The 27,807-nt window shown below is 32.5% G+C and overlaps 1 protein-coding gene across 1 annotated transcript in view; it reads right to left on the minus strand.

Annotated features, from left to right (window-relative positions):
* Positions 1–461: 461 nt before the first annotated feature.
* Positions 462–27,807, minus strand: part of LOC135125970 (cytochrome P450 4C1-like) — a 121,230-nt gene continuing 93,884 nt past the window's right edge. Inside the window, exons 12-13 of the mRNA XM_064051756.1 lie at positions 17,664–17,843; positions 462–688 (exon numbers count right to left, since the gene is read on the minus strand). Coding sequence (XP_063907826.1) covers positions 525–688; positions 17,664–17,843 — 344 coding nt within the window. The 3' untranslated portion in view covers positions 462–524. The remainder of the gene's footprint in view (positions 689–17,663; positions 17,844–27,807) is intronic.

Here is a 27,807-nt window from a genome sequence, read left to right on the forward strand (position 1 = left end):
CTCCAATTGTTTTTTTTTTTATAATGTGGAACCTTCTGGGGGGGGGGGGCAATCTTTTTTAATAAAATGAAACCTCCCCAGGGGCTCCCGTGTTTTTAAGAATGTGACTAGTTTCAAAGAAGAGGAAAAATGAAAAAAAGTATAACATGTAATATTTATTCACTTTACATACAAGACAACAACCTAAACATAACTGATAACTAATTAGAACAATTTGGATGAATATTTGACGAAAGTTTAGCACTCACCTTTCAAGGAAAAACATCATTTCGTATTTGCCTATTTTCACTCAAGACGGCCAACTTCAACCCAAAACTTTCTCAAATATTGTGAAGTGTAAAGCATAAATATTATGTTCTCACATAAATATTTGATATTTAAGACCCTGGCGATTAAAAACACCTATTTTTAAACCGGATTAAATTTCCTAATTGCTAAACTAACTAAATCCTTATTGAATAAACTACAATAAATAAACAGTTACACAGTAATCAATTACAACGGACAAGGGAAGATCAAAAGTGTCATTTGTTTCTCAGCTCCAGCGCGACTTTCAGTCCTCCTTGCGGTCTAAGAACAATTTCCAGGTTGTATTTCATTTCGCTTATCTTCTTTTCGGATCTGACTTTGTACTTTCTAAGAATCGCAGCTAGGAGTATTTTCGTGTTCCTCATAGCGAACTTCTGACCTGAAATGAATCAATAATTACAGTAAACTGTATCAAGTTTTACATTACAACGTACAGAGGGCGCCACACTTATCGTTTGTCTACGCTTGAATAACATTGATAATATGTATAAGAGACAACCAATATTTATGTCGGGGGAGGGGAGTAGTCCGTGTGTATTTTTTCAGTCCGTTAATGAAGTGAGATTAATGAAACGTTCTAACAATAGTCACATAATTAAACCGCTAATTTAGTTGTTGGATGTGTGGCTTCGGGTCATGAAGGGTCTGCTTTGGATGCTTTGTCTGAATAAAATGAAACTCTATATGCTGCAATTAATTGGTAATTAAGCAATGATGGTTCAATGAATTTATCGTAGACTGATTACATGTGGAAATTGCCAGATGAAATATTCAGTCTACATCGATTTTACGTTGTATCAGCGGTAACTGAATGTCAGTTTGGATAGAAAGTCTGGTATCTGTGGCGTTTAGTGGCAGCGGTGGGATTAAAGACGTTTGAAAGATGTGTAGCAAAATAATGACTAATTGTTCAGTGTTGCGAGGATAATAATGCGTTTGCGTTCCACTTTTTTTTTGATAAATTGTATCAGAGTTGTTTGTATCGATTCCTATAGTTTCAGCTGTCAGATTCCTGCAGCGGCAATTCCTTGCACAGTTTCATTAAACCTCCTTTAATTAATTAGCTTTGTTCTCTCCCGCCAAACAAACAAGCACAACATGCCCTATAATTTCGAATTCGCATCCAAGAAAGCCCTCTTTGTTATTCTTCGGCGATGCCTCGTGCAAATTCGAAATCTGCTCCACACGCCAAAACTAAAAGCGTTTTCTCAAAGACTCCTATATTAAATCCGATATCAAAAGGGATTTTTAATATAACGGTTCCGTTGCGTTTATTGCTTTCGGGCTCCTCGCCTAAACATTGTTATAAACATTTCTTCCATCTGCTCGCAGTCAAAACAAGCCGTAAAAGAAAATTAATCGAATCCCGAAAAGTGGCTCACGTGAAAACTCATCAATGTTTATCTCGAGTCAAAGAAAATTCGCCTCTAAAATTTCATTTTCGTTCCGGCTCTTGCATTTGACAGAGCAAAGCTAATTTTTGCTTTTGTACACGACGAAATTATTAATTGGAAAATTCACAAATAAAATTACGCCGGCGAAGCGAAAGCTGAAAACGTCAGTAACAGTTTTCTTTGAGTTTATGCGATTGCGGAAGTTAGAGGCACGTGACGGATAATTACGAGTGGGGATCGATGCGCGGTCACGTGGTGGGATGCCACTTTTCAATTGTAATGAGTAGGATCAGCCCCATAGCTACGGGGGGGCAAGAGGGGGCTGAGCCCCCCCTAGCAGTTGTGGTTGCCCCCCCTGGAAGACTTATACATTATAAATTTCAAATTAGTAATAAAATTTCAATATAATGCCGATTGCCGAAGCATATTAACTGGCCCCACCCGCCCCACCTTTATTTTCTTACAGGGTATATTATTTGGCAATATCACCCTATAAAAAAATGAACATGTCACATTTTATTCCATAGCCTACTATGTACTTGAGAAAAGTCAAAAATATTATATGGATTTTCTAAAAATTGAGCTTTTATTGAAATGGACAAAAAATCGACAAAAAATTCTGAGATGTAGATCTCGATGAGCTTAATCAAAAAACATAAGGTCTTGATGGTCCCAGACCAAGATTTTTCAAAAATTCGGTTCCAAAGTCGACATTTCAAAATTTCTCAAAAATTACATTTCTTTTGGCGGCTCTGGAAAAATTGTACGAATTTTCGAAAAAATAAAACCAAAAAAAAAACATTTGGAGATCGAAATCAATAAAAAGATCCCTTCTGCTAGTTTTCGAAAATGCGTGGGAAAAGTCAAATTTTTTTTATAGATTTTCAAAAATTGAGCTTTTGTTGAAATTGGCTAAAAATCTACAAAAAATTCTGAGATGTAGATCTCGACGAGTTTAGTCAAAAAACATAAGGTCTTGCTGCTATTCGGTTTCCAAGTCGACTTTTTAAAATTTCTCAAAAATTATACTCCTATTTCTTTTGACGATTCTAGAAAAATTTTACAAATTTTCGATCAAATAAAACCAAAAACAACATCTGAAGATTGAAATAAATAAATGAATGACTTTTGGTAATTTTTGGAAATGCTTAAGAAAAGTCAAAATTTATTTAGTTTTCAAAAATTGAGCTTTTGTTAGAGTTGACAAAAAATTCTGAAATATAGATCTCGATGAGCTTAATCGAAAAACATGTTCATGCTCCCGGAGCAAAATTTACGAAATATTGGGTTTCTACCTAAAATTTCTAAAAAATCTCAAAAGTGACTTAAAAAAAAGTTATTTCTTTATGCGATTGTGGAAAAATTCGACGAAATATCAAAAAAATAAAACCAAAAATAACATCTGTAGATCGAAATCAATAAAGAGATCCCTTTTGCTAATTTTCGAAGATGCTTGGGAAAAGTCAAAAAATGTATATGGATTTTCAAAAATTGAGCTTTTGTTGAAATTAACAAAAAATCAACAAAAAATTCCGAGATGTAGATCTCGATGAGCTTAATCCAAAAACATAAGGTCTTGATGGTCCCAGACCAAGATTTTCGAAAAATTCCGTTTCAAAGTCGACATTTCAAAATTTCTCAAAAATTACATTTCTTTTGGCGGCTTTGGAAAAATTGTACAAATTTTCGAGAAAATAAAACCAAAAACAACATTTGGAGATCGAAATCGATAAAGAGATCCCTTTTGCTAATTTTCGAAAACGGTTGGGAAAAGTCAAAAACATTTTATGGATTTTCAAAAATTTAGCTTTTGTTGAAGTTGACTAAAAATCCACAAAAAAATCTGAAATGTTGATCTCGACGAGCTTAATCAAAAAACACAAGGTCTAGATGGTCCCAGATCAAGATTTTCGAAACATTCGATTTCAAAGTTCAAAAATTACATTTCATTTGGCGATTGCTGAAAAATTTTACGACTTTTCAACCAAATAAAACCAAAAACAACATCTGGAGATCGAAATCAATAAAGGAATCCCTTTCGGTAATTTTTGAAAATGCCTGGGAAAAGTCAAAAAATTTATATGGGTTTTCAAAAATTGAACTTTCGTAAAAGTTGACAAAAAATTCTGAAATATAGATTTGGACGAACTTAAAAAAACATGACAGGTTCATGGTTCCGGATCAAAATTTTCGAAATACTCGGTTTCGAGCTCGAATTTTCAAAATTTCTCAAAAATTACCATATTTCTTTTGGCGATTGTGGAAAAATTGTACGAATTTTCGAAAAAACAACCAAAAACAACATCTGGAGATCGAAATCAATAAAGGAATCCCTTTTGGTAATCTCGAACGTGCTTGAAAAAAGTCAAAAATTTGATACAGGTTCTCAAAAATTGCCATATTTCTTCCGTCGATTCTGGAAAAATTGTAAGAATTTTCAAAAAAATTGAATCCAAAACGATTTTTGGAAATCGAGATGAACAAAGGAGTCTGTTTTGATAATTTTTGAAAATGCTTGGGAAAAGTCAAAAATTTTATATGGGTTTTCAAAAATTGAACTTTCGTAAAAGTTGACAAAAAATTCTGAAATATAGATTTGGACGAGCTTAAAAAACATGACAGGTTCATGGTTCCGGATCAAAATTTTCGAAATACTCGGTTTCGAGCTCGAATTTTCAAAATTTCTCAAAAATTACCGTATTTCTTTTGGCGATTGTGGAAAAATTGTACGAATTTTCGAAAAAAACAACCAAAAACAACATTTGGAGATCGAAATCAATAAAGGAATCCCTTTTGGTAATCTCGAACGTGCTTGAAAAAAAGTCAAAAATTTGACACAAGTTCTCAAAAATTGCCATATTTCTCCCGTCGATTCTGGAAAAAATGTAAGAATTTTCAAAAAAATTGAATCCAAAACGATTTCTGGAAATCGACATGAACAAAGGAAACTCTTTTGGTAATTTTCGAAAATGCTTGGAAAAAGCCAAAAATTTTATATGGGTTTTCAAAAACTGAACTTTCGTAAAAGTTGACAAAAAATTCTGAAATATAGATTTCGACGAGCTTAAAAAAACATGACAGGTTCAAGGTTCCGGATCAAAATTTTCGAAATACTCGGTTTCAAGCTGGAATTTTCAAAATTTCTCAAAAATTACCATATTTCTTTTGGCGATTATGGAAAAATTGTACGAATTTTCGAAAAAACAACCAAAAACAACATCTGGAGATCGAAATCAATAAAGGAATCCCTTTTGGTAATTTCGAACGTGCTTGAAAAAAGTCAAAAATTTGATACAGGTTCTCAAAAATTGCCATATTTCTTCCGTCGATTCTGCAAAAAATGTAAGAATTTTCAAAAAAATTGAATCCAAAACGATTTTTGGAAGAAATCGAGATTAACAAAGGAATTCTTTTGGTAATTTTCGAAAATGATTGGGAAAAGTCAAAAATTTTATATGGGTTTCCAAAAATTGAGCTTTTGTTAAAGTTGACAAAAAATTCTGAAATACACATCTCGACGAGTTTAAAAAAAAAATGACGAGTTCATGGTTCCGTAACAAAAGTTTCGAAATATTTGGTTTCGAAGTCGGATTTTTAAAATATGTACTAAACATGCAAAAAAATAAACTCAAATAAATTGGATGTTACCTATATGGCCACTACACAAATTTTTGGATGCAGTACAGCTGTTTGTGAATCTACATTCTCTGTTTTAATCAGCATTTTAACCAAGTACCGTACTAATTTTTTGGACTTCGACAGGTTTTTACGAAAATTTAGCGTAAAAAATCGACGTTTCCGATTATTTTAATGTTTTTTCAAATATAAAAACTCAGAAAAAATAAAGTAGTTATCTGAGTGTATTATTAAAATATAAATATTTACATGAAGCCCCCTCTGTCGACAAACTTGCCCCCCCCCCGAATAAGTTTTCTAGCTACGGGGCTGAGTAGGATGGACGACCCGCGTTTTGAGTTTAGTTCCGATGTGTCCCGCTTGATTACCAAACGAATAAAATGTTTATGGGTTTTGTTTCTGAAACGCAATTTATCTCGTAGGTTTCCACGTAAATAATTTTCTAGTAGTTTATGGCATCCTTGGATTGAAGTCGTCCTCGGGGAGGGGCGGCGCTGCGCTGTCAGCGGCACGTGTGACGTCTCGCGTACCCTCCATGTAATCAAAGCTACAAAGCAGTCACATAACCGTCTAACGTGTAACTTTCGCCGCCGAAATTTTATCTCTAGCAACAATAAAGTTTTCGTCAATCGAAACCGACACAGGTAACTTCTTATAATCAATTTGGCGGAAGTTTCCGCCCCCGAATATTCCCAACTGCGTCTATATCCGATCCGCCTTCTCCGTGTGTAACGTGCCCTTGGCTCGGCTCGCAGAATTAGACTTTTTCTCAACAGTCACGACTTTTTGATCTATCGACAATTTCGGCAACAAAACCGGCCCATTTGCGTTTGAATGCATAAAACGTTCGTGTCGGAGGAAGTAGACTGATCGGCCGGGTTTTGTCTGGAATTCGACTAGGTGGAAGTCCCTTTTTTGCGGTCGATGCGGTGGGCTGGGATGCCACACGCGTTCGGGAGTGCGGTGCCAGCGGAAAAGTTTCTGCGGCTGAATGGGCGCCACGCAATAAAATATAATTAGAAAGATCTGCTGTTGATTTACGGAAGGCTACTACAAGCGATTAGTCGGGTCTATTTAGAGCGCGAAATAGGCGCAGTCGGTAGGATGAAGGTTCGTACCTTTGCACCAGCGTTTCGGAATTTTTAGAACATTGCTGTTTATGCAAGAATGCGGTGAGAATGTCGGGATTAAGCGGCACTAGGAATTTTAACCTATTTTAATAAGTCGTCAAAAATAATTTTCCCTCTGGCTATTACGAAGGACATATTTGTCTCCTTTTCGAGTCACCTAATTTCCCGAATCTTATTATCGACATTTCCCAAAAGAAGCGGCTTTCTTTACACCAAAGCATCAAATTTTCTTTTCGCCAAATTAATTAAAGTGTTAAGGACCCAAACCCATCCCCCTCCCCATAATTAAAGGCAATAAAACGGCTTCCTCAAAAACAGAAAACATCAATACTGAAGCATCAAAGACGGGGGAATTAGTTTTAATTGAATAAACGTCAAGCAACCCTCTGACGGTAAAAATTTTCGACGTATATCTTCCATAGTCGAGGAAAATTACATCGACAATAATCGATCACCCCTTAACTAACTCCACGAATTATGTCGCCGAGGGCGAGGGTTGGCAAACGAACAAAACGCGTCGCAGAGTTGTCACCTAGGTAAGGCCAGAAATTTATTGCTCTATTACTGCATCGCCGCAAGGAGGGGTGAAAAACGGCCAGAAATACGCCTGTTTGGAAGTTGCTGCAGTCGGTAAGGAACTGACCGAGTCAGAACGTGGCGCCATCTGGCGTCGATCGAGACTGATTGAGATTGAAGCAACATCCTTAACAGTACCACTCAATTTTATTTAGTTAGAGTACGAAATGCCTTTCCGCGGCGGCGGCGCCGTCCCCGCGTGCGAGCGGCTTTTCTAATCAGCTTTCGGTCCATTAAGCGCGTATAATACAAGGAATGCTGGCGGCGGTGTGAGCTTACACGCCTCCGGTACATTACCTGGATACAGATCTTTATGGAATAATGAAGTGGAACGACAATTTGTTTTATGGCGATTATCGTTTTATTGAGAAGCGTTCTATCACTGCACACGGTTTTACTATGGAACGGTTAATGGGATAAAGCGACGCTAACGGTCCCATCGTTCGACTCGGACACGACCTGCGTCGAGGATTGCCGCCGGATTTTCTCGTCCTTTTCAAATTGAACGACCGAGATCGCTCTGCATTGGAACGATTATGCGGGCCGAATTACATCTTTTAAGGTTCGTTTCGTCGGAACGACCGGACATAAGCGCTTTTTGTGCACTGGAACAACAAAAACGCATAATTGCAACGCTTGGAAGGGGAGGGGAAATGGTGTTCTTTGTTGGGGGTGGAGTTTCACTATGTTTTGTAGAGGGTTGACGTAGTGTACGATAATGATAACATGTGAGGTTCTTAGGTCAATTCTGAACGCGGATTCATATTCATGAGATTGAAATTAGTAAGTCCAGCAAGTTTCAGGCGACTTTCTTATCGAATAAGAGAGACCAATAAATCGAACGATGTCATTTTTCTAATAGAGGTCGCAACATCAAAAAAAGAAGATCAATTCTGAACTCGAATTCCTATTGGTGAGATTTAAATTAGTAAGTTCAACAAATTTCAGTAGTTTTCGAATAAGACTGGATTGTCATTTCTCTGTAAGCAGTATCATTAAAAAAAATCAGGAAAATTCTTAGGTCAATTCTGAATACGGATTCGGGTTCAGGAGATTCAAATTAGTGGCTCCAGTAAATTTCAGGAGTCTCCTTTGTCGATTAAGACGGATAAATCGAACGATGTCGTTTTTCTACAGGTAGTATCACTGAAAAAAATCAAAAAAATTCAGGAAGCTATTTAAGTTAATTTTCAACTCGGATTGGTATTCAGGATATTTAAATTAGTAAATTCAGCAAATTTAAGTAATCTTCCTTATCGAATAAGACTTGAGATATCGATAAAACATAAAACAAACGATGTCATTTTTCTATTGGTAGCATTATTCAAAGAACCAAATAAATTCGGTAAGCTTTTTTGGTCAATTCCGATTTCGGATTTGGATTCAGGAAATTTCAATTAGTAGGTCTTTCAAATTTGAGGAGTCTTCCTTATCGAATAATACTTGAGAGATCGATAAATCGAACGATTTAATTTTTCGGTAGGTGGTATCATTGAAAAAAAATCAGGAAATTTCTTAGCTCAATTCTGAAGCCGAATTCAGGTTTAGGAGATTCAAATTGGTGACTTCAGCAAATTTTAGGAGTTTCCCTTGCCGATTAAAACTTGAGAGCCGGATAAATCGAACGATGTCATTTTTCAACAGATAGTATCATTCAAAAAAGCAAAAAAATTGAGGAAGTTCCTTAATTCAAATCTCAACTCAGATTAGGATTTAGGAGATTTAAATTAGTAAATTCAGCAAATTTCAACAATCTTCCGCATCGAAAAAGAGTTGAGAGATCAATAAAACGAACGATGTCATGTTTCTATTAGTAGAATTATTAAAAAAAAACGGACAAATTGAGTAAGCTTCTTTGGGCAATTTTGAATTCGGATTTGTATTCAGGAAATTCCAATTAGTAAGTCTTTCAAATTTGAGGTGTCTTCCTTGTCGAATAATACTTGAAAGATCGATAAAACGAACGACTTAATTTTTCCTCAGGTAGTATCATTAAAAAAAAAAGAAAAAATTTGGGAAGTTTCTTAGCTCAATTCTAAACCGGATTCGGGTTCAGTAGATTCAAATTGATGACTTCAGCGAAGTTCAGGAGTCTCCTTTGTCGATTAAGACTTGAGAGACGGATAAATCGATCGATGTAATTTTTCTATAGGTTGTATCATTCAAAAAACCCAAAAAAATTGAGGAAGTTCTTTAATTCAAATCTCAACTCAGATTAGGATTCAGGAGATTTAAACTAGTAAATTCAGCAAATTTCAGCAATTTTCCTTATCGAAAAAGAGTTGAGAGATCCATAAATCGAACGATATCATTTTTCTATTGGTGGTATCATTACAAAAAAAAAGGCAAATTCAGTAAGCTTCTTTGGGCAGTTTTGAATTCGGATTTGTATTCAGTAAATTCCAATTAGTAAGCCTTTCAAATTTGAGGAGTCTTCCTTGTTGAATAATACTTGAAAGATCGATAAAACGAACGACTTAATTTTTCCTCGAGTAGTATTATTAAAAAAAAAAAAATGAAAAAAATTCGGGAAGTTTCTTAGCTCAATTCCAAACCGGATTCGGGTTCAGTAGATTCAAATTGATGACTTCAGCGAAGTTCAGGAGTCTTCTTTGTCGATTAAGACTTGAGAGATGGATAAATCAATCGATGTAATTTTTCTACAGGTAGTATCATTCAAAAAAACCAAAAAAATTGAGGAAGTTCCTTAGTTCAAATCTCAACTCAGATTAGGATTTAGGAGATTTAAATTAGTAAATTCAGCAAATTTCAGCAATCTTCCTTATCGAAAAAGAGTTGAGAGATCGATGAAACAAACAATATCATTTTACTATTGGTAGTATCATTAAAAAAAAAAACGGAAAAATTCAGTAAGCTTCTTTGGGCAATTTTGAATTCGGATTTGTATTCAGGAAATTCCAATTAGTAAGTCTTTCAAATTTGAAGTGTCTTCCTTGTCGAATAATACTTGAAAGATTGATTAAACGAACGACTTAATTTTTCCTCAACTAGTATCATTAAAAAAAAAAAATGAAAAAAATTCGGCAAGTTTCTTAGCTCAATTCTAAACCGGATTCGGGTTCAGTAGATTCAAATTGGTGACTTCAGCGAAGTTCAGGAGTCTCCTTTGTCGATTAAGACTTGAGAGACGGATAAATCGAACGATGTAATTTTTCTACAGGTAGTATCATTAAAAAAAAACAAAAAAATTGAGGAAGTTTTTTAATTCAAATTTCAACTCAGATTAGGATTCAGGAGATTTAAATTAGTTAATTCAGCAAATTTCAGCAATCTTCCTTATCGAAAAAGAGTTGAGAGATCGATAAAACGAACGATATCATTTTTCTATTGGTAGTATCAAAAAAAAAAACGGACAAATTCAGTAAGCTTCTTTGGGCAATTTTGAATTCGGATTTGTATTCAGGAACTTCCAATTAGTAAGTCTTTCAAATTTGAGGTGTCTTCCTTATCGAATAATACTTGAAAGATTGATAAATCGAACGACTTAATTTTTCCTTAGGTAGTATCATTAAAAAAAAAAAATTGAAACAAATTCGGGAAGTTTCTTAGCTCAATTCTAAACCGGATTCGGGTTCAGTAGATTCAAATTGGTGACTTCAGCGAAGTTCAGGAGTCTCCTTTGTCGATTAAGACTTGAGAGACGGATAAATCGAACGATGTAATTTTTCTACAGGTAGTATCATTAAAAAAAAAAACAAAACAATTGAGGAAGTTTCTTAATTCAAATTTCAACTCAGATTATGATTCAGGAGATTTAAATTAGTAAATTCAGCAAATTTCAGCAATCTTTCTTATCGAAAAAGAGTTGAGAGATCGATAAAACGAACGATATCATTTTTCTATTGGTATTATCATTAAAACAAAATGGGCAAATTCAGTAAGCCTCTTTGGGCAATTTTGAATTCGGATTTGTATTCAGGAACTTCCAATTAGTAAGTCTTTCAAATTTGAGGTGTCTTCCTTGTCGAATAATACTTGAAAGATTGATAAAACGAAAGACTTAATTTTTCCTCAGGTAGTATCATTAAAAAAAAAATTGAAAAAAATTCGGGAAGTTTCTTAGCTCAATTCTAAACCGGATTCGGGTTCAGTAGATTCAAATTGGTGACTTCAGCGAAGTTCAGGAGTCTCCTTTGTCGATTAAGACTTGAGAGACGAATAAATCGAACGATGTAATTTTTCTACAGGTAGTATCATTCAAAAAAACCAAAAAAATTGAGAAAGTTCCTTAATTAAAATCTCAACTCAGATTAGGATTCAGGAGATTTAAATTAGTAAATTCAGCAAATTTCAGCAATCTTCCTTATCGAAAAAGAGTTGAGAGATCCATAAAACGAACGATATCATTTTTCTATTGGTAGTATCATTAAAAAAAAACGGACAAATTCAGTAAGCTTCTTTGGGCAATTTTGAATTCGGATTTGTATTCAGGAAATTCCAATTAGTAAGTCTTTCAAATTTGAGGTGTCTACCTTGTCGAATAATACTTGAAAGATTGATAAAACGAACGATTTAATTTTTCCTCAGGCAGTATCATTAAAAAAAAAATAAAAATAATTCGGGAAGTTTCTTAGCTCAATTCTAAACCGGATTCGGGTTCAGTAGATTCAAATTGGTGACTTCAGCGAAGTTCAGGGGTCTCCTTTGTCCATTAAGACTTGAGAGGCGGATAAATCGAACGATCTAATTTTTCTACAGGTGGTATCATTAAAAAAAAAAAACAAAAAAATTGAAGAAGTTCCTTAATTCAATTCTAAACTCAGATTAGGATTCAGGAGATTTAAATTAGTAAATTCAGCAAATTTCAGGAATCTTCCTTATCGAATAAGACTATATAAGAGATCGATAAAATAAACGATGTAATTTTTCTATAAGTCGATCATTCAAAAAAACCAAAAAAATTCAGAAACCTTCTTAGGTCAATTTCAAATTCCGGTTCGTGTTTAGAAGATTCAAATTAGTAAGTCCAACAAATTCCTGGAATATTCCTTGGCGAATAACACTTGAGAGGCCAATAAATCGAATGATGTCATTTTTCTATTGGTAGTATCGTTCAAAAAAACCAAACAAATTCAGTAAGCTTCTCTGGTCAATTTTGAATTCGGATTCGTACTTAGGACATTTATATTAGTAAGTGTCTAAAATTTGAGGAACCTTTTTTATCGAATAATAATTGAGAAACCGATAAATCGAACGATGTCATCTTTCTACAGGTAGTATCATTAAAAAAAAAAAAAAATTAGGAAGCTTTTTAGCTGAACTCTGAACTCGGATTCGTATTCAGGAGACCGAAATTAGTAACTGCAGTAAATTTCAGGTATCGAATAGGATTTGAGAGCCCGATAAATCAAACGATGTCATTTTTCCATTGGTAGTATCGTTCAAAAAAACCAAACAAATTCAGTAAGCTTCTCTGGTCAATTCTGAAGCCGGATTCGTACTTAGGACATTTATATTAGTAAGTTTCTAAAATTTGAGGAATTTTCTTTATCGAATAATAATTGAGAAACCGGTAAATCGAACGACGTCTTTCCTCTACAGGTAGTGTCATTAAAAAAAATTGAAAAAATCAGGAAGCTTCTTAGCTCAATTCTGAACTAGGATTCGCATTCAGGAGATTGCAATTAGTAACTCCAGCAAATTTTAGGTGTCGTTTTTATCGAATAGGGTCTGAGAGCCCGATAAGTCAAACGATGTCATTTTTCTATAGATCGATCATTCAAAAAAAAAAAAAATTCAGAAATCTTCTTAGGTCAATTTTAAACTCTGGTTCGTATTCAGAAGTTTCAAATTAGTAAGTTCAACAAATTTCAGGACTCTTCCTTGTCGAATAACACTTGAGAGGTCGATAAATCAAATGATGTCATTTTTCTACAGGTAGTGTCATTCAAAAAAATTCAGGGAGCTTTTTAGGTCAATTTTCAACGCGGATTCATATTCAAAAGGTTTAAATTAGTGAGTTCAACAAATTTCAAGAGTCTTCCTTATCGAATAAGTCTTCAGAAATTGATAAATCGAACGATGTCATTTTTCTATAGGTCGTATCATTCAAAAAGATAAAAAAAATCAGGAAATTTCTTGGGTCAATTTTTAATTCTAATTCGTATTCAAGACATTAAATTTAGTAGCTCCAACAAATTTCAGGAGCCTTTCCTATGAAAAGACATGAGAGATCGATAAATCGAGTGAAATCATTTTTCCGAAAGCAGTATTATGAAAATTTAAAAATCAGGAAGCTTCTCAAGTCAATTCTAAACTCCAATTCGTATTCAGGAGACTTAAACAAGTATTTTCAACAATTTTCATTAGTTTTCTTTATCGAAAAATACTTGTGTAATGGATAAATCGAACAATGTCATTTTTCTATTGGTAGTATCATTCAAAAAAAAAAACAAACAAATTTAGTAAGATTCTTAGCTCAATTCTGAACTGGGATTCGTATTCAGGAGATTACAATTAGTAACTCCAGCAAATTTCAGGTGTCGTCTTTATCGAATAGGGTTTGAGAGCCCGATAAATCAAATGATGTCATTTTTCTATAGATCGATCATTCAAAAAAACCAAAAAAATTCAGAAACCTTCTTAGGTCAATTTTAAACTCTGGTTCGTATTCAGAAGTTTCAAATTAGTAAGTCCAACAAATTTCAGGACTCTTCCTTGTCGAATAACAATTGAGAGGTCGATAAATCGAATGATGTCATTTTTCTACAGGTAGTGTCATTCAAAAAAATTCAGGGAGTTTTTTAGGTCAATTTTCAACGCGGATTCATATTCAAAAGGTTTAAATTAGTGGGTTAAACAAATTTCTAGAGTCTTCCTTATCGAATAAGTCTTCAGAAATGGATAAATCGAACGATGTCATTTTTCGATAGGTCGTATCATTCAAAAAGCTAAAAAAATCAGGAAACTTCTTGGGTCAATTTTCAATTCTAATTCGTATTCAAGACATTTCATTTAGTAGGTCCAACAAATTTCAAGAGTCTTTCCTATGAAATAAGACATGAGAGATGGATAAATCGAGTGGTCATTTTTCTGAAAGTAGTGTTATTAAAATTTAAAAATCAGGAAGCTTGTCAACTCAATTCTAAATTCAGATTCGTATTCAGGAGACTTAAACAAATAGGTTCAACAATTTTCATTAGTTTTCTTTATCAAAAAATACTTGTGTTATGGATAAATCGAACAATGTCATTTTTCTATTGGTAGTATCATTGAAAAAAAAAACCAAACAAATTTAGTAAGACCCTTAGCTCAATTCTGAACTCGGATTCGTATTTAGGAGATTGATTTTAATAAGTGTCTCAAATTTGAGGGGTCTTCCTTATCGGATAATAAATTGAGAAACCAATAAATCGAACGATGTCATTTTTCTACAGGTAGCATCATTAAAAAAAAAATAAAATATCAGGAAGCTTCTTAGCTCAATTCTGAACTCGGATTCGGATTGAGGAGATCAAAATTAGTAACTCCAATAAATGTCAGGTGTCATCTTTATCGAATAGGATTTGAGAGCCTGATAAATTAAACGATGTCATTTTTCTATAGGTCGATTTCAAACTCCGGTTCGTATTCAGAAGATTATAATTAGTAAGTCCAACAAATTCCAGGAATATTCCTTGTCGAATAACACTTGAGAGGCCAATACATCAAAAGAGGTCATTTTTCGATTGGTACTATCGTTCAAAAAAAAAACAAACAAATTCAGTAAGCTTCTCTGGTTAATTTAGAATTCGGATTCGTACTTAGGAGATTTATATTAGTAAGTTTCTAAAATTTGAGGAGCCTTCTTTATTGAATAATAATTGAGAAACCGATAAATCGAACGATGTCATTTTTCTACAGGTATCATTAAAAAAAAAATTAAAATCAGGAATTTTCTTAGCTGAATTTTGAACTCCGATTCGTATTCAGGAGGCCCAAATTAGTAACTCCAGTAAATTTCAGGTGTCATTCTTGTCGAACAGGATTTGAGAGTCTGATAATCAAACAATGTCATTTTTCTATAAGTCGATCATTCAAAAAACCAAAAAAATTCAGAAACCTTCTTAGGTCAATTTCAAACTCCGGTTCGTATTCAGAAGATTATAATTAGTAAATCCAACAAATTCCACTAATATTCCTTGTCGAATAACATTTGAGAGGCCAATAAATCAAACGATGTCTTTTTTCTATTGGTAGTATCGTTCAAAAAAAAAACAAACAAATTCAGTAAGCTTCTCTGCTTAATTCAGAATTCGGATTCGTACTTAGGAGATTTATATTAGTAAGTTTCTAAAATATGCGGAGCCGTCTTTATCGAATAATAATTGAGAAACCGATAAATCGAACGATGTCATTTTTCTACAGGTAGTATCATTAAAAAAAAAATTATAAAAAATCAGGAAGCGTCTTAGCTCAATTCTAAACTCGGATTCGTATTCAGGAGACCGAAATTAGTAACTCCAGTAAATTCCAGGTGTCATCCTTGTCGAATAGGATTTGAGAGCCCGATAAATCAAACGATGTCGTTTTTCTATAAGTCGATCATTCAAAAAAACCAAAAAAATTCAGAAACATTCTTAGGTCGATTTCAAACACCGGTTCGTATTCAGAAGATTCAAATTAGTAAGTCAAACAAATTCCAGGAATATTCCTTGTCGAATAACACTTGAGAGGCCAATAAATCGAATGATATCATTTTTCTATTGGTAGTATCGTTAAAAAAAAACAGACAAATTCAGTAAGCTTCTCTGGTCAATTCTGAATTCGGATTCGTACTTAGGAGATTTATATTATTAAGTTTCTAAACTTTGAGGAACCTTCTTTATCGAATAATAATTGAGAATTCGATAAATCGAACGATGCCATTTTTCTACAGGTAGTATCATTAAAAAAAAAATTAAAAAATCAGGAAGCGTCTTAGCTCAATTCTGAACTCGGATTCGTATTCAGGAGACCGAAATTAGTAACTCCAGTAAATTTCAGGTGTCATCCTTGTCGAATAGGATTTGAGAGCCCGATAAATCAAACGATGTCGTTTTTCTATAAGTCGATCATTCAAAAAAACCAAAAAAATTCAGAAACATTCTTAGGTCGATTTCAAACTCCGGTTCGTATTCAGAAGATTCAAATTAGTAAGTCCAACAAATTCCAAGATTATTCCTTGTCGAATAACACTTGAGAGGCCAATACATAAAACGAGGTCATTTTTCGAACGATAGTCAAAAAAAAACAAACAAATTCAGTAAGCTTCTCTGGTTAATTCAGAATTCGGATTCGTACTTAGGAGATTTAGGTATATTAGTAAATTTCTAAAATATGCGGAGCCGTCTTTCAAACTCGGGTTTGTATTCGGAAGATTCAAATAAGTAAGTCTAACAAATTTTAGGAATCTTCCTTGTCGAATTTGAGAAGCCGATAAATCGAACGCTGTCATTTTTCTATAGGTACTATCATTAAAAGAAATATAAAAAAATCAGGAAGTTTCTCAAGTCAATTCTGAACCCGAATTTGTATTCAGGAGTCTTCCTCATCGCATAAGACTTAGAACCTCGATAAATCAAATGATGTCATTTTTCTATAGGTCAGATCATTCAAAGCAACTAAAAAAATCAGGAAGCCTCTTAGGTCAGTCTTAGTTGGATTCGTATTCAGATCTAAATTAGTAATTTCAGCAAATTTGATAAATCAAAGGATGTCATTTTTCTATAAAAATATTCAGGAAGTTTGTTTAATCAAATCTGAACTTGAATTCGTATTCAGATGATTAAGAGTAGTGGCTTCAGTAAATTGCAGAAGTGTTCTCAATCGAATGAGACCTGAAAGACCCATAAATTGGATGACGTCATTTTTGTGTAGGTTCTTTATTAATGATCTACAATTATGTAACTACTTAAGCAAACAGTTTCCATCGGAAGAATTGTGGAAATTGCGCCAACACGTGGAAATAATAAAATTTTAATAGAGTTTGAAACATCGAACAAAGACGAACATACGCGGCAATAAATCTGGTACTAACCCCATTTTAAATACACTGCATTATTTTCGTGCCTCGATCCATTATCTCCGCTAACCCCCTTAATAATGCGCTTTTCCGTCTCGTAAAATAAATATCGCCATCCTTCGCCCCAGCCTTCGCGCCCTTGATTTGATACACCCATTACGTTACATAGATGTCACGCCGCCGTAACATCCGTATTGATGCCCTGTCGTATCCGAACGAATGGTTATTGGACTTTTTTCGGGTCAAATTTAGATTTTATGGCTCGTGTCATATTGTAGGCGACATTTTTCACCGTTGCACGCGACAAATGCACTCCGATCATGGAAACGTCGGGCTTTTTCAGGCGTTCACGTACGGAATTTATCTGAACGCCACCTTCCGCCAACAATGGCCGATAAATCCGGTGGATCCCACTTTGTAGAAAGTAAGTTAGCCGGAATATCGCCGAATGGAATCTGTGATATGATTTATCGCCGGAGATTATTGAAAAAGAAATATTTCGACAATGTCATTACCTCGCCGCCCCCGCGCGGGACATACGCCAGATACACAATTCACCTCGCGTCGCCTCCATCATTCCAATTTATCTTGATGTGTGCTTAGGCGGGGACTTACCTAGGCAGTTCCGGGGGCCGGCGCTGAACGGGATGAAGGAGTAAGGATGTCGTTTGGCGATATTTTCCGGAAGGAAGCGGTCAGGGTCGAAACGTTCCGGGTCCGGGTAGTGCTCGGGGTCTTTGTGCAGGCAGGAGAGGTGCATGACCAGCATCACGCCGGCAGGAATCACGTGCTCGCCTGGAAAAAAGAAAACTTTACAGGAATGTACTTCATTTCACTTAAATTATGAACTTGGACTTCCGGCAAATGTACTCTGTGTTATTAAATTTTTTAAAGTTTTGCCAACTTTGGTGCTGGGAAGAATGTTTAGCAGGGTTTAACCTGTTCTCAAACAGTGATAATTCGTCGGAAAAAAATTTCTGTGACACCACAGTTATTTCCCGTCCATACGATGTTCATTATTCTCCAAAACCACCCATTTTAAACCCTCTCCAACCACGTCCTTTCAGAGGTGTTACTAACGAGTGCCGACGTTTACGAAAAGGACCCCGGACTTTTTGCCCCACGCGGGAGAGTATTAACAAGGATGGAACTTTGCGCAAAACAAGCCTGACCCAGATTTCTGGTCCATTGTCGTCCGAAGAGTGAAGTTTTAGTTGCCTGTCGTCTATATTGGTCATAACAATGGCGAGAGAAAAAATATGTTCGAGATATAAAAATCGCCACGATATTTATGGCCACTAATCACTGCAGAATAATGGACGCGACGACTATTTTCGCTCGAAAGCGAGCCTGTGAAGTTGGCCTGTGGAAATTAAATATGCAATTTTATTGCCGCTGTGGCTATCGGTGCCTGTATTAATTTATGGCGCTGAATAACGGCCGATCGATCCATGAATTATAAATTTATTGGGGCGCTAATTTTGCCCTCCATTAGGGTGTGAGACGAGATCGCGATTTTTTCGTGATTTAGAGCGACAAACGTGGGGGCGGGGTGGAGTGGATGGATGGCTTGTTTTTCGGCGCAGTCGAGAGGATAACATATATATGTAGTGAAAGTGGGTGTAATGAAGCTACTAGACAGTGAAATGATTTTTGAAATGGTTGTCTTAGATGAAATATATATGTTTATTCCCCCAACAATGACATGACGTCATCTGCAACCTTTACAATAGTAAAGGTTATTTAAATTTTATAAAATAACACAATGATGACGTCATTTTACAATTTTACATAACAAATTTTATAAAAAAATTCCTGCACTTGTTTTCAAATTTCAAAAAAATCGGAAAATTGAATTTTGTATTTGGCTTGAAAGTCAAATTTTTAATTTTCAATTGACAATTCTGGAAAAATGGTAGTAATTTTCGAAGAAATGAAGCTGAAACTAAATTCTGGAGGTGGAATTCTACGAAAAAAATGTTTTTGGTTAATTTTAGAAGGTGTTTGAAAAACGGTCAAAAATTTCACAATTGAAAAATTTAGCTTTTGGAAAAGTTACCAAAAAATCTACAAAAAATTCGGAGATGCAGATCTCAACGTTCTAATTCAAAAAATATAAAAGTTTTCTTGTTCAGAGCAAGATTTTTAAACATAATCCTAAAAACTGCCATAAAACTGGTGATTCTGCAAAAATGGTAGAAATTTTCAAACAAATGAGGCATAAAATAAATTCTAGGGCGTGAATTCTAGAAAAAAATGTCTTTAGCGAATTTTTGAAGGAGTTCGAAAAATGATAAAAAATTTATAAAGAAAGAAAAAAAACGAAAAATTGAGCTTTCGGAAAACTTTCTGGGATATTTGATTTTGACGTGCTAATTTGAAAAATGCAGCGTGTTTATAATCCCTGACCAAAATTTTCGAAATACTTATTTGGTTTGAACATAATTTTTTTTTTTAAATCCTAAAATTTCACACATTTCAGCGACTTTGGAAATCGAGATCTACAAGAAAATGTCGTTAGGTAATTTTCGAAGGTGTTTGAAAAATGATCAAAAGTTTCACAGAGGGCGATTTTTTGATGTTTCGATTTCTCAATTTTTCAAGTTTTCGATATTTTAATTTTTCAAATTTTGAAATATTAGATTTTTAGATTTCTCGATTTATTGATCCTGCAATGTATCTGTTTTTGAATTTTTTGGATATCTAAATTGTATACTTTTCAGTTTTTTGATGCTTCGATTTCTCAATCTTTCGATTTTTCGACTTCTTGCTTTCAGCTATCAGGTTTTTCAATTTTTCGATTTTTAAATTTTTTCAATTTTTTACTTTTTCAGTTTTTAGATTTTTCAATTTTTTTATTTTCTGATTTAGCGAGATTTCGATGTTTCGATTTCTTCAATTTTTTAAATGTTCCATTTTTTATTTTAAAGTTTTGAATTTTTGAATTTTTAACTTTTCGATTTTCCATTTTTCAACTTTCCGTTTTTCACATTTTTTTACGTTTCGATTTCTCAATGTTTCAATTTATCAATTTTTCCAAGCTTCTATTTTTGGTTTTTTTTGTTTTTTGGTTTCACAATTTTTCGTCATTTCAATTTTGGAATTCTTCAATTTCTAGATTTTTCACTTTTACGATTCTTGAGTTTTCCGATTTTTCAATTTTCCGAATTTTTAAATTTTGGATTTTTCGATGTCTCCTGTTTTTTGATTTTTTAACGTTTCGACCTCGCAATTTTTCAATTTCTCGATTTTTCAGTTTCTCGATTCAATTTTCCGATTTCTAAATTGAAGATTTATAAGTTTTTAAATTTTTAGATTTCTTTGTGTCACGATTTCGTGGTTTTGGAGTTTATCGATCTCTCGATTTTTCGGTTTTTCGGTGTTTGGATTTCTCGACCTTTCGATTTTTTGACTTCTCGGTTTTAGATTTTTCGATTTTTTAAATTTCGATTTTTAAAATTTTTGATTTTCCAATTTTTTAATTTTTCAAGTTATAAATTCTTTGATTTTTCAGTTTTTCAATTTCTCAGTTTGCAATGCTTCTTCAGTTTTTCTTTAATTTTACAAATTTTCCATATTTCCGTTTTGGGATTTTTCAGTATTTCGATATTTCAATTTCCCAATATTTTTTTCATTTCAATTTTGGAATTTTTCAATTTCTCGATATTTCAGTTTTTCGGTTCTTCAATTTTTCGATTCTTTTATTTTCCAATTTTTTAAATTTTGGATTTTTCATTTCCCGATTTCTCGACATTTTAAGGTCTACATTTCTGGACTTCTCGTTTTCCCGATTTTTCAATTTTGCAATTCAATTTTTTGATTTTTCAATTCTTCCATTTTTTAAATTGTCCACTTTTTTACTTTGATTTTTATAGTTTTTGGGTTCTTGATTTTCAGTTTTTCAATTTCTCAATTTTTCGATGTTTCAGTTTTGGGTTTTTTCAATTTTTCGATTCTTTATTCTTTCAAGATTTTGATTTTTCAATTTTGGGACCGTTCAATTTATCGATTCTTCAACTTCTCGATTTTTAATTTTTCCCATCTTTTTACTTTTTCGATTTTTCAATTTTTCGATTATTAAAAGTTTTGATATCTTAATTTTTCAATTTTTAAAATTATAGATTTTTCGATTTCTCGATTTTCAGTTTTTTAATGCTCAGATAACTCTATTTTTCAATTTTTTGATTTCTGGGTTTTAGATTTTTGAATTTTTTAATTTTTCCAATTTTAAGGTTTTTATTTTTCGATTTTTCAGTTTTTAGATTTTTCAATTTTTAGATTCTCCGATTTATCAGGATTTCGATGCCTGGATTTTTCGATTGTTCAATTTACCGATTTTTCAAGTTTCCGAATATTCTTTTAATTTGAAATTTTTAGATTTTGTCATCTTTGATTAACATTTTTGATTTTGGGCTGGCGGGATTTCTTAATTTTTTTTTTTGACTTCTCGATGTTTCAGATGGTCAATTTCCCGATTTTTCAATGTTACGATTTTTTAAATTTTGGATTTTTCGGTGTCTCCTGTTTTCGATTGCTTGGTTTTTAGATTTTTTAACGTTTCGACCGCGCAAGATTTTTCAGTTTTTAAATTTTTAGATTTTTTTGTCACGATTTCTTGGTTTTGCAGTTTTTCGATCTCTCGATTTTTCGGTTTTTCGGTGTTTGGATTTCTCGATCTTTCGATTTTTTGACTTTTCTGTTTTAGATTTTTCGGTTTTCAATTTTTTGGTTCTTCAGTTTTCTTCGATTTTTCAAAGTTTCGATATTTCCGTTTTGGAATTTTTCAGTATTTCGATATTTCAATTTCCCAATTTTTCAATTTCTCAATATTTCAGTTTTTCGGTTCTTCAATTTTTCGATTCTTCCATTTTCCAATTTTTTAAATTTTGGATTTTTTCTTTGTCCGATTTCTCGAATTTTTAAGGTCTATATTTCTCGACTTTCCCGATTTTTCAATTTTGCAATTCAATTTTTTGACTTTTTCATTTTTTTACCATTTTTTAAATTGTCCATTTTTGGACTTAGATTTTTGAGTTCTTGATTTTCAGTTTTTCAATTTCGCATTTTTTCGATGTTTCAGTTTTGGGCTTTTTCAATTTTTCGATTCTTTATTTTTTCAAGATTTTGATTTTTCAATTTTGGGACCGTTCGATATTTCGATTCTTCAACTTTTCGATTTTTAATTTTTCTCATCTTTTTACTTTTTCGATTTTTCAATTTTTCGATTGTAGATTTTTTCATTTTTAAATTTTTCAATCTTTCATGTCACGATTTTGTGATTTTTCAATTTTTCGATTATTAAAAGTTTTGATATCTTAATTTTTCAATTTTTAAAATGAAATATCTCGATATTTCAGTTTTTTAATGTTTAGATTTCTGGGTTTTAGATTTTTGAATTTTTCAATTTTTCGAATTTTAAGGTTTTCATTTTTCGATTTTTCAGTTTTTAGATTTTTCAATTTTTCGATTTCCCGATTTATCGGGGTTTCGATGTCTGGATTTTTAGATTGTTCAATTTCCCGATTTTTCGATTTTGCAAGTTTTCGAATTTTTTTTTTAATTTGAAATTTTTTGGTATTGTAATCTTTAACATTTTCGATTTTGGGCTAGAGGGATTTTTTAATTTTTCGTTTTTTTGACTTCTCGATGTTTCAGATGTTCAGTTTTCCGATTTTTCAATGCTACGATTCTTTAAATTTTGGATTTTTAGATTTCTTTTCAACCTTGCAATTATTTGATTTTCCCATATCTTGTTTTCTCGATTTTTGAGTTTTTCAGTACAATTTTTTTATTTTTTTTTTGTTTTCGGCTTTTCGACTATGATGTTTAAACTTTTCAATTTTTGATTTTTCAGTATTACAATCGCTCAGTTTTTCGATGTTTCAGATGTGGGTCTTTTCAATTTTTTGAATCTTCAATTTTTAGATTTCTCGATTTTTCGATTTTTTTACTTCTCGGTATTTAGATTATTAGATTTTTCAATTTTTCGATTTTTCAGTTTTTAAATTTTTCGATTTTTCAGTTTATTGATGTTTCAGTTTCTCAATCTTTCGATTTTTCGACTTCTCGGTTTTAGATTTTTTGGTTTTTTAATTTTACAATTTTTAAAATTTTAATTTTTCGATTTCCCAATTTTTCGTCATTTCAGTTTTGAAATTCTTCAATTTCTCGATATTTCGGTTTTCCGATTCTTCAGTTTCCCGATTTTTCAATGTCTCGATTCTTTAAATTTTGGATTTTTAGATTTCTCCTGTTTTTCGATTTCTCGATTTCTCGATTTTTGAGTTTTTCAGTACAATTTTTTGATTTTTTATTTTAAATTTTCGGTTTTTCAACTATGATTTTTAAACTTTTTAATTTTATGATTTTTCAGTTTTTCAATCGCTGTTTTTCGATGTTCCATTTGTGGGATTTTCAATTTTTTGAATCTTTGATGTTTCTTCGAAATTTTGGTTTTGGAATTTTTCAATTTCTCGATTTTTTCAGTTTTTCGATTCAATTTTCCAATTTTTTAAAATATCTGTCATTTTTCGATTTCACGACATTTTAAGGTCTCGACTTCCCTACTTTTCAATTTCCCGATTTTTCAATTTTACAAATCAATTTTTTGATTTTTCAGTTTTTCGATTTTTTAAATTTTTGGAATTTTCGATTGATTTTTCCATTTCTCAATTTTTCGATGTTTCAGTTTTGAGCTTTCGGAAAAATGTCCCAAAAATTCACAAAAAATTCTGGGATATATGACTTCGGCGTGTTGATTTGGAAGATACAGCGTGTTTATGGTCCCTGACCAAAATTTTCTAAATACTTGTTGATCTACAAAAAAATGAGTAATTTTCGTAGGTGGCTAAAAAATGAAATGATGTCATAAAATTTTTGGTGGGAACAGTAATTTTAGAGTAATAAAAACTCCAGAAAACAGACAGACGAAATGGGAGAACTACTTTTTCATTCTCTAGGATTCTAGAAGCGGTATTAGTTACAACTTCTAACCAATTTTTTGTACACTATATTTGGATAAAAAATCCCGTGAATTGTAACAAAAGAAAAATATATGTCACTATTGTTCCAAAATAAGTGTAGATAAAGGAGGCTCCAAGCTCGTAAACGCCGGCTGTAATTTTGAAATTAGTGTGAAGCATTTGACTATTAAATCCAGTAATCTACAACACTCTAAAATAATTTCAAACTTGAATGTGCTTAGTATGTACCTCTTTCTTTATCTTTATGTCAGAACTGTGCTTCACCATCATTTTTGAAAAAATACATTGTGACTGTTCAATCGCCTAGAATCAAAAATTTAGCGAAAATTATTAACACTGTTAGTTGGTACCTGGTTTTTGCATTTTTCGGCAAAACTGTTTAAACCAAGTACGATCATAAAAGCAAAAATTATCCACATTATAAAGTAGCTTAAAATAACTTTGCGAGTGTATATGTAGTAGATCCTGTAGACAACAAACGTTTGGTTGTAGTAGATAAAAACCGCCGATGGAATGAAATGTATAGTGTTATTTAGACGAAGTAAATCACACAGTTGGGCGTGAAGTACCGAATATCGTCTGATCGATTTGCACATAATAGTACTATCGTTTATGGATGTGTCTTCCATTTTTGAATTCATCATAGCAAAAAGTCGGTCACAAACATTAATAATAAACGAAAGTCGAATTAGTACTGACATTTGAGTCACGTCGGCGTACCAATAGGAAAAGTAGTACTTAAAATTGATATCTAGTCGTTCTTGTCTAATCAGACTCGTGATTTTTAAAGAGAACGTTATTAGAAAGAACAGTCCATAAAAATATAGCGGCGATGTGGACAACATTATAGACACCCCATTTTTCTCCAGTTCGTCTTCAACGCTGTATAGTTCGTTGTAAAGACCAACTATATGTTTTTCGTGATACATAAAAGTGATAAAAACCAAAGTGAGTAGAACGACTTCCATGAGGTGCATTAATGTATACAGGGTGTTTCTGAGGTCCCAGTTCCCGTCATTTGCGTCGAAGGTGTCGATCAACCAGTAAGTTAGGTTGCAGAAATTTACAACTAATAACACTTTTTGGAAAATATTGTACAAATTTGAGTTTTGTCGTGTGGTGGCTTGATTATCTTTGATTAGAATGGACGGTAGCATCAGCCACTTGCAGATGGTTTCTATTTTGTTAAAAAATTTCAAAACGTGTTGGTGGTTGGTCATTATTGGAATTTGTTGTCGTCGACCGGACAAATGAAGTAAAGTGTGAGGTAAATATTAGTTGGCCACGTAATAGCAAATACAATTAGTTATTTCAATTGTCTTAATTAAATTTCTTCTTTGTATATGTTCTTGTCGTTTTTCGTGTGAAAGCATACAGATAGAACAAATTACAATCACCATTCATCCACGTGACCATGAGCGCCGCTTTTTGTTTTTCGGTTTCCCAATTTTTCGTCATTTCAACGTTGGAATTCTTCAATTTCTCTATTTTTCACTTTTGCAATTCTTGAATTTTCCGATTTTTCAATTTTCCGATTTTTTAAATTTTGGGTTTTTCGATGTCTCCTGTTTTCGATTGCCCGATTTTTTGATTTTTTACCGTTTCGACCTCGCAATTTTTCAATTTCTCGATTTTTTAGTCTCTCAATTAAATTTTCCGATTTCTAAATTGAAGATTTTTCAGTTTTCAAATTTTTAGATTTTTTTGGGTCAAGATTTCGTGGTTTTGCAATTTTTCGATCTGTCGATTTTCGGTTTTTCGGTGTTTCGATTTTTAAAATTTTTGATTTTCCAATTTTTTAATTTTTCAGTTTATAAATTTTTCGATATTTTAGTTTTTCAATTTCTCAGTTTGCAATGCTTTATTTTGGGATTTTTCAATTTTTTGATTCTTCAGTTTTTCTTCGATTTTTAAGATTTTCGATTTTTCCGTTTTGGGATTTTTCAGTTGACGATTCTGGAAAAATGGTAGTAATTTTCGAAGAAATGGAGATGAAAATAAATTCTGGAGGTGGAATTGTACGAAAAAGTGTCTTGGATTAATTTTCGAAGGTGTTTGAAGAACGGTCAAAAGTTTCACAATGGAGGAGTATTGAAAAATTAGCTTTTGGAAAAGTTGCCAAAAAATCTACAAAAAATTCGGAGATGCAGATCTCAACGTGCTAATTATAAAAATATAAAAATTTTCTTGTTCAGAGCAAGATTTTTGAAACATTCGGTTTGAAAACCACTTTTGTTAATAATTCTAAAAATTGCCATATTTCAACGGGTGATTCTGCAAAAATGGTAGAAATTTTCGAACAAATGAGGCATAAAATAAATTCTAGGGTTTGAATTCTAGAAAAAAATGTCTTTAACAAATTTTCGAAGGTGGTTGAAAAATGAAAAAAAATTATAAAGAAATAAATAAATAAAAAAAAAAGAAAAATTGAACTTTCGGAAAAATTTTCTAAAAATTCTGGGATATTTGACTTCGACGTGCTAATTTGAAAAATGCAGCGTGTTTATAGTTCTTGACTAAAATTTTCGAAATACTTATTCGGTAAGAACGTACAATTTTAAAAAAATCCTAAAATTTTCGTGCTAATTCGAAAAATATAAAGGTTTTCTTGTTCCAGAGCAAGATTTTTTAAACATTCGAATAATCGAATCATAAAAAGTGCTATATTTCATTTATATTTTTAATTTTTCGATTTTGGGTTTTTAAATTTTAGATTCTTTGATTTTTCAATTTTTCGATTTTTTGATGTTTCGATTTCTCAATTTTTCGTTATTTTAGTTTTTCAAATTGTAAAACGTTAGATTTTTAGATTTCTCGATTTATTGATCCTCCAATATTTCTGTTGTTGAATTTTTTGGATTTTTAAATTCCATAATTTTCAGGTGTTTGATGCTTCGATTTTTCGATCTTTCGAATTTTCGACTTCTTGCTTTCAGCTCAAGGGTTTTTCAATTTTTTGATTTTTAAAATTTTCGATTTTTCAATTTTTAATTTTTTTCAGTTTTTCAGTTTTCCGATTTTTCAATTTTTCTATTTTTCTGCTTTAGCGAGATTTCGATGTTTCGATTTTTTCAATTTTTTAAATGTTCCATTTTTTATTTTAAAGTTTTGAATTTTTTAATTTTTAACTTTTCGATTATCCATTTTTCAACTTTTCCTTTTCCACATTTTTTTACGTTTCGATTTCTCAGTGTTTCAATTTGTTAATTTTTCCAAGCTTCTATTTTTCAATTTTTCGATTTTTTTTCGGTTTCCTAATTTTTCGTCATTTCAATTTTGGAATTCTTCAATTTCACGATTTTTCACTTTTGCGATTCTTAAATTTTCCGATTTTTTAAATTTTGGATTTTTCGATGTCTCTTTTTTTCGATTACTCGGTTTTTCGATTTTTTAACGTTTCGACCTCGCAATTTTTCAATTTCTCGATTTTTCAGTTTCTCGATTCAATTTTCCGAATTCTAAATTGAAGATTTTTCAGTTTTTAAATTTTTAGTTTTTTTTGTGTCGCGATTTCGTGGTTTTGGTGTTTTTCGATATCTCGATTCTTCGGTTTTGCCGTGTTTCGATTTCTCGATCTTTCGATTTTTTGACTTCTCGGTTTTAGATTTTTCAAATTTCAGATGTTTTGGTTTTTCAATTTTTTGATTTTTAAAATTTTTGATTAACCAATTTTTCAATTTTTCAGTTAATACATTTTTCGATTTTTCAGTTTGCAATGCAATTTTGGGTTTGGGTTTTTCAATTTTTTGATTCTTCAGTTTTTCTTTGATTTTTCA

This window comes from Zophobas morio, unplaced genomic scaffold (assembly GCF_036711695.1).
Source record: "Zophobas morio isolate AGI-343-1 ecotype UQ-CSIRO unplaced genomic scaffold, CSIRO_AGI_Zmor_V1 ptg000010l, whole genome shotgun sequence".
NCBI classification, from domain to species: Eukaryota; Metazoa; Arthropoda; class Insecta; order Coleoptera; family Tenebrionidae; genus Zophobas; species Zophobas morio.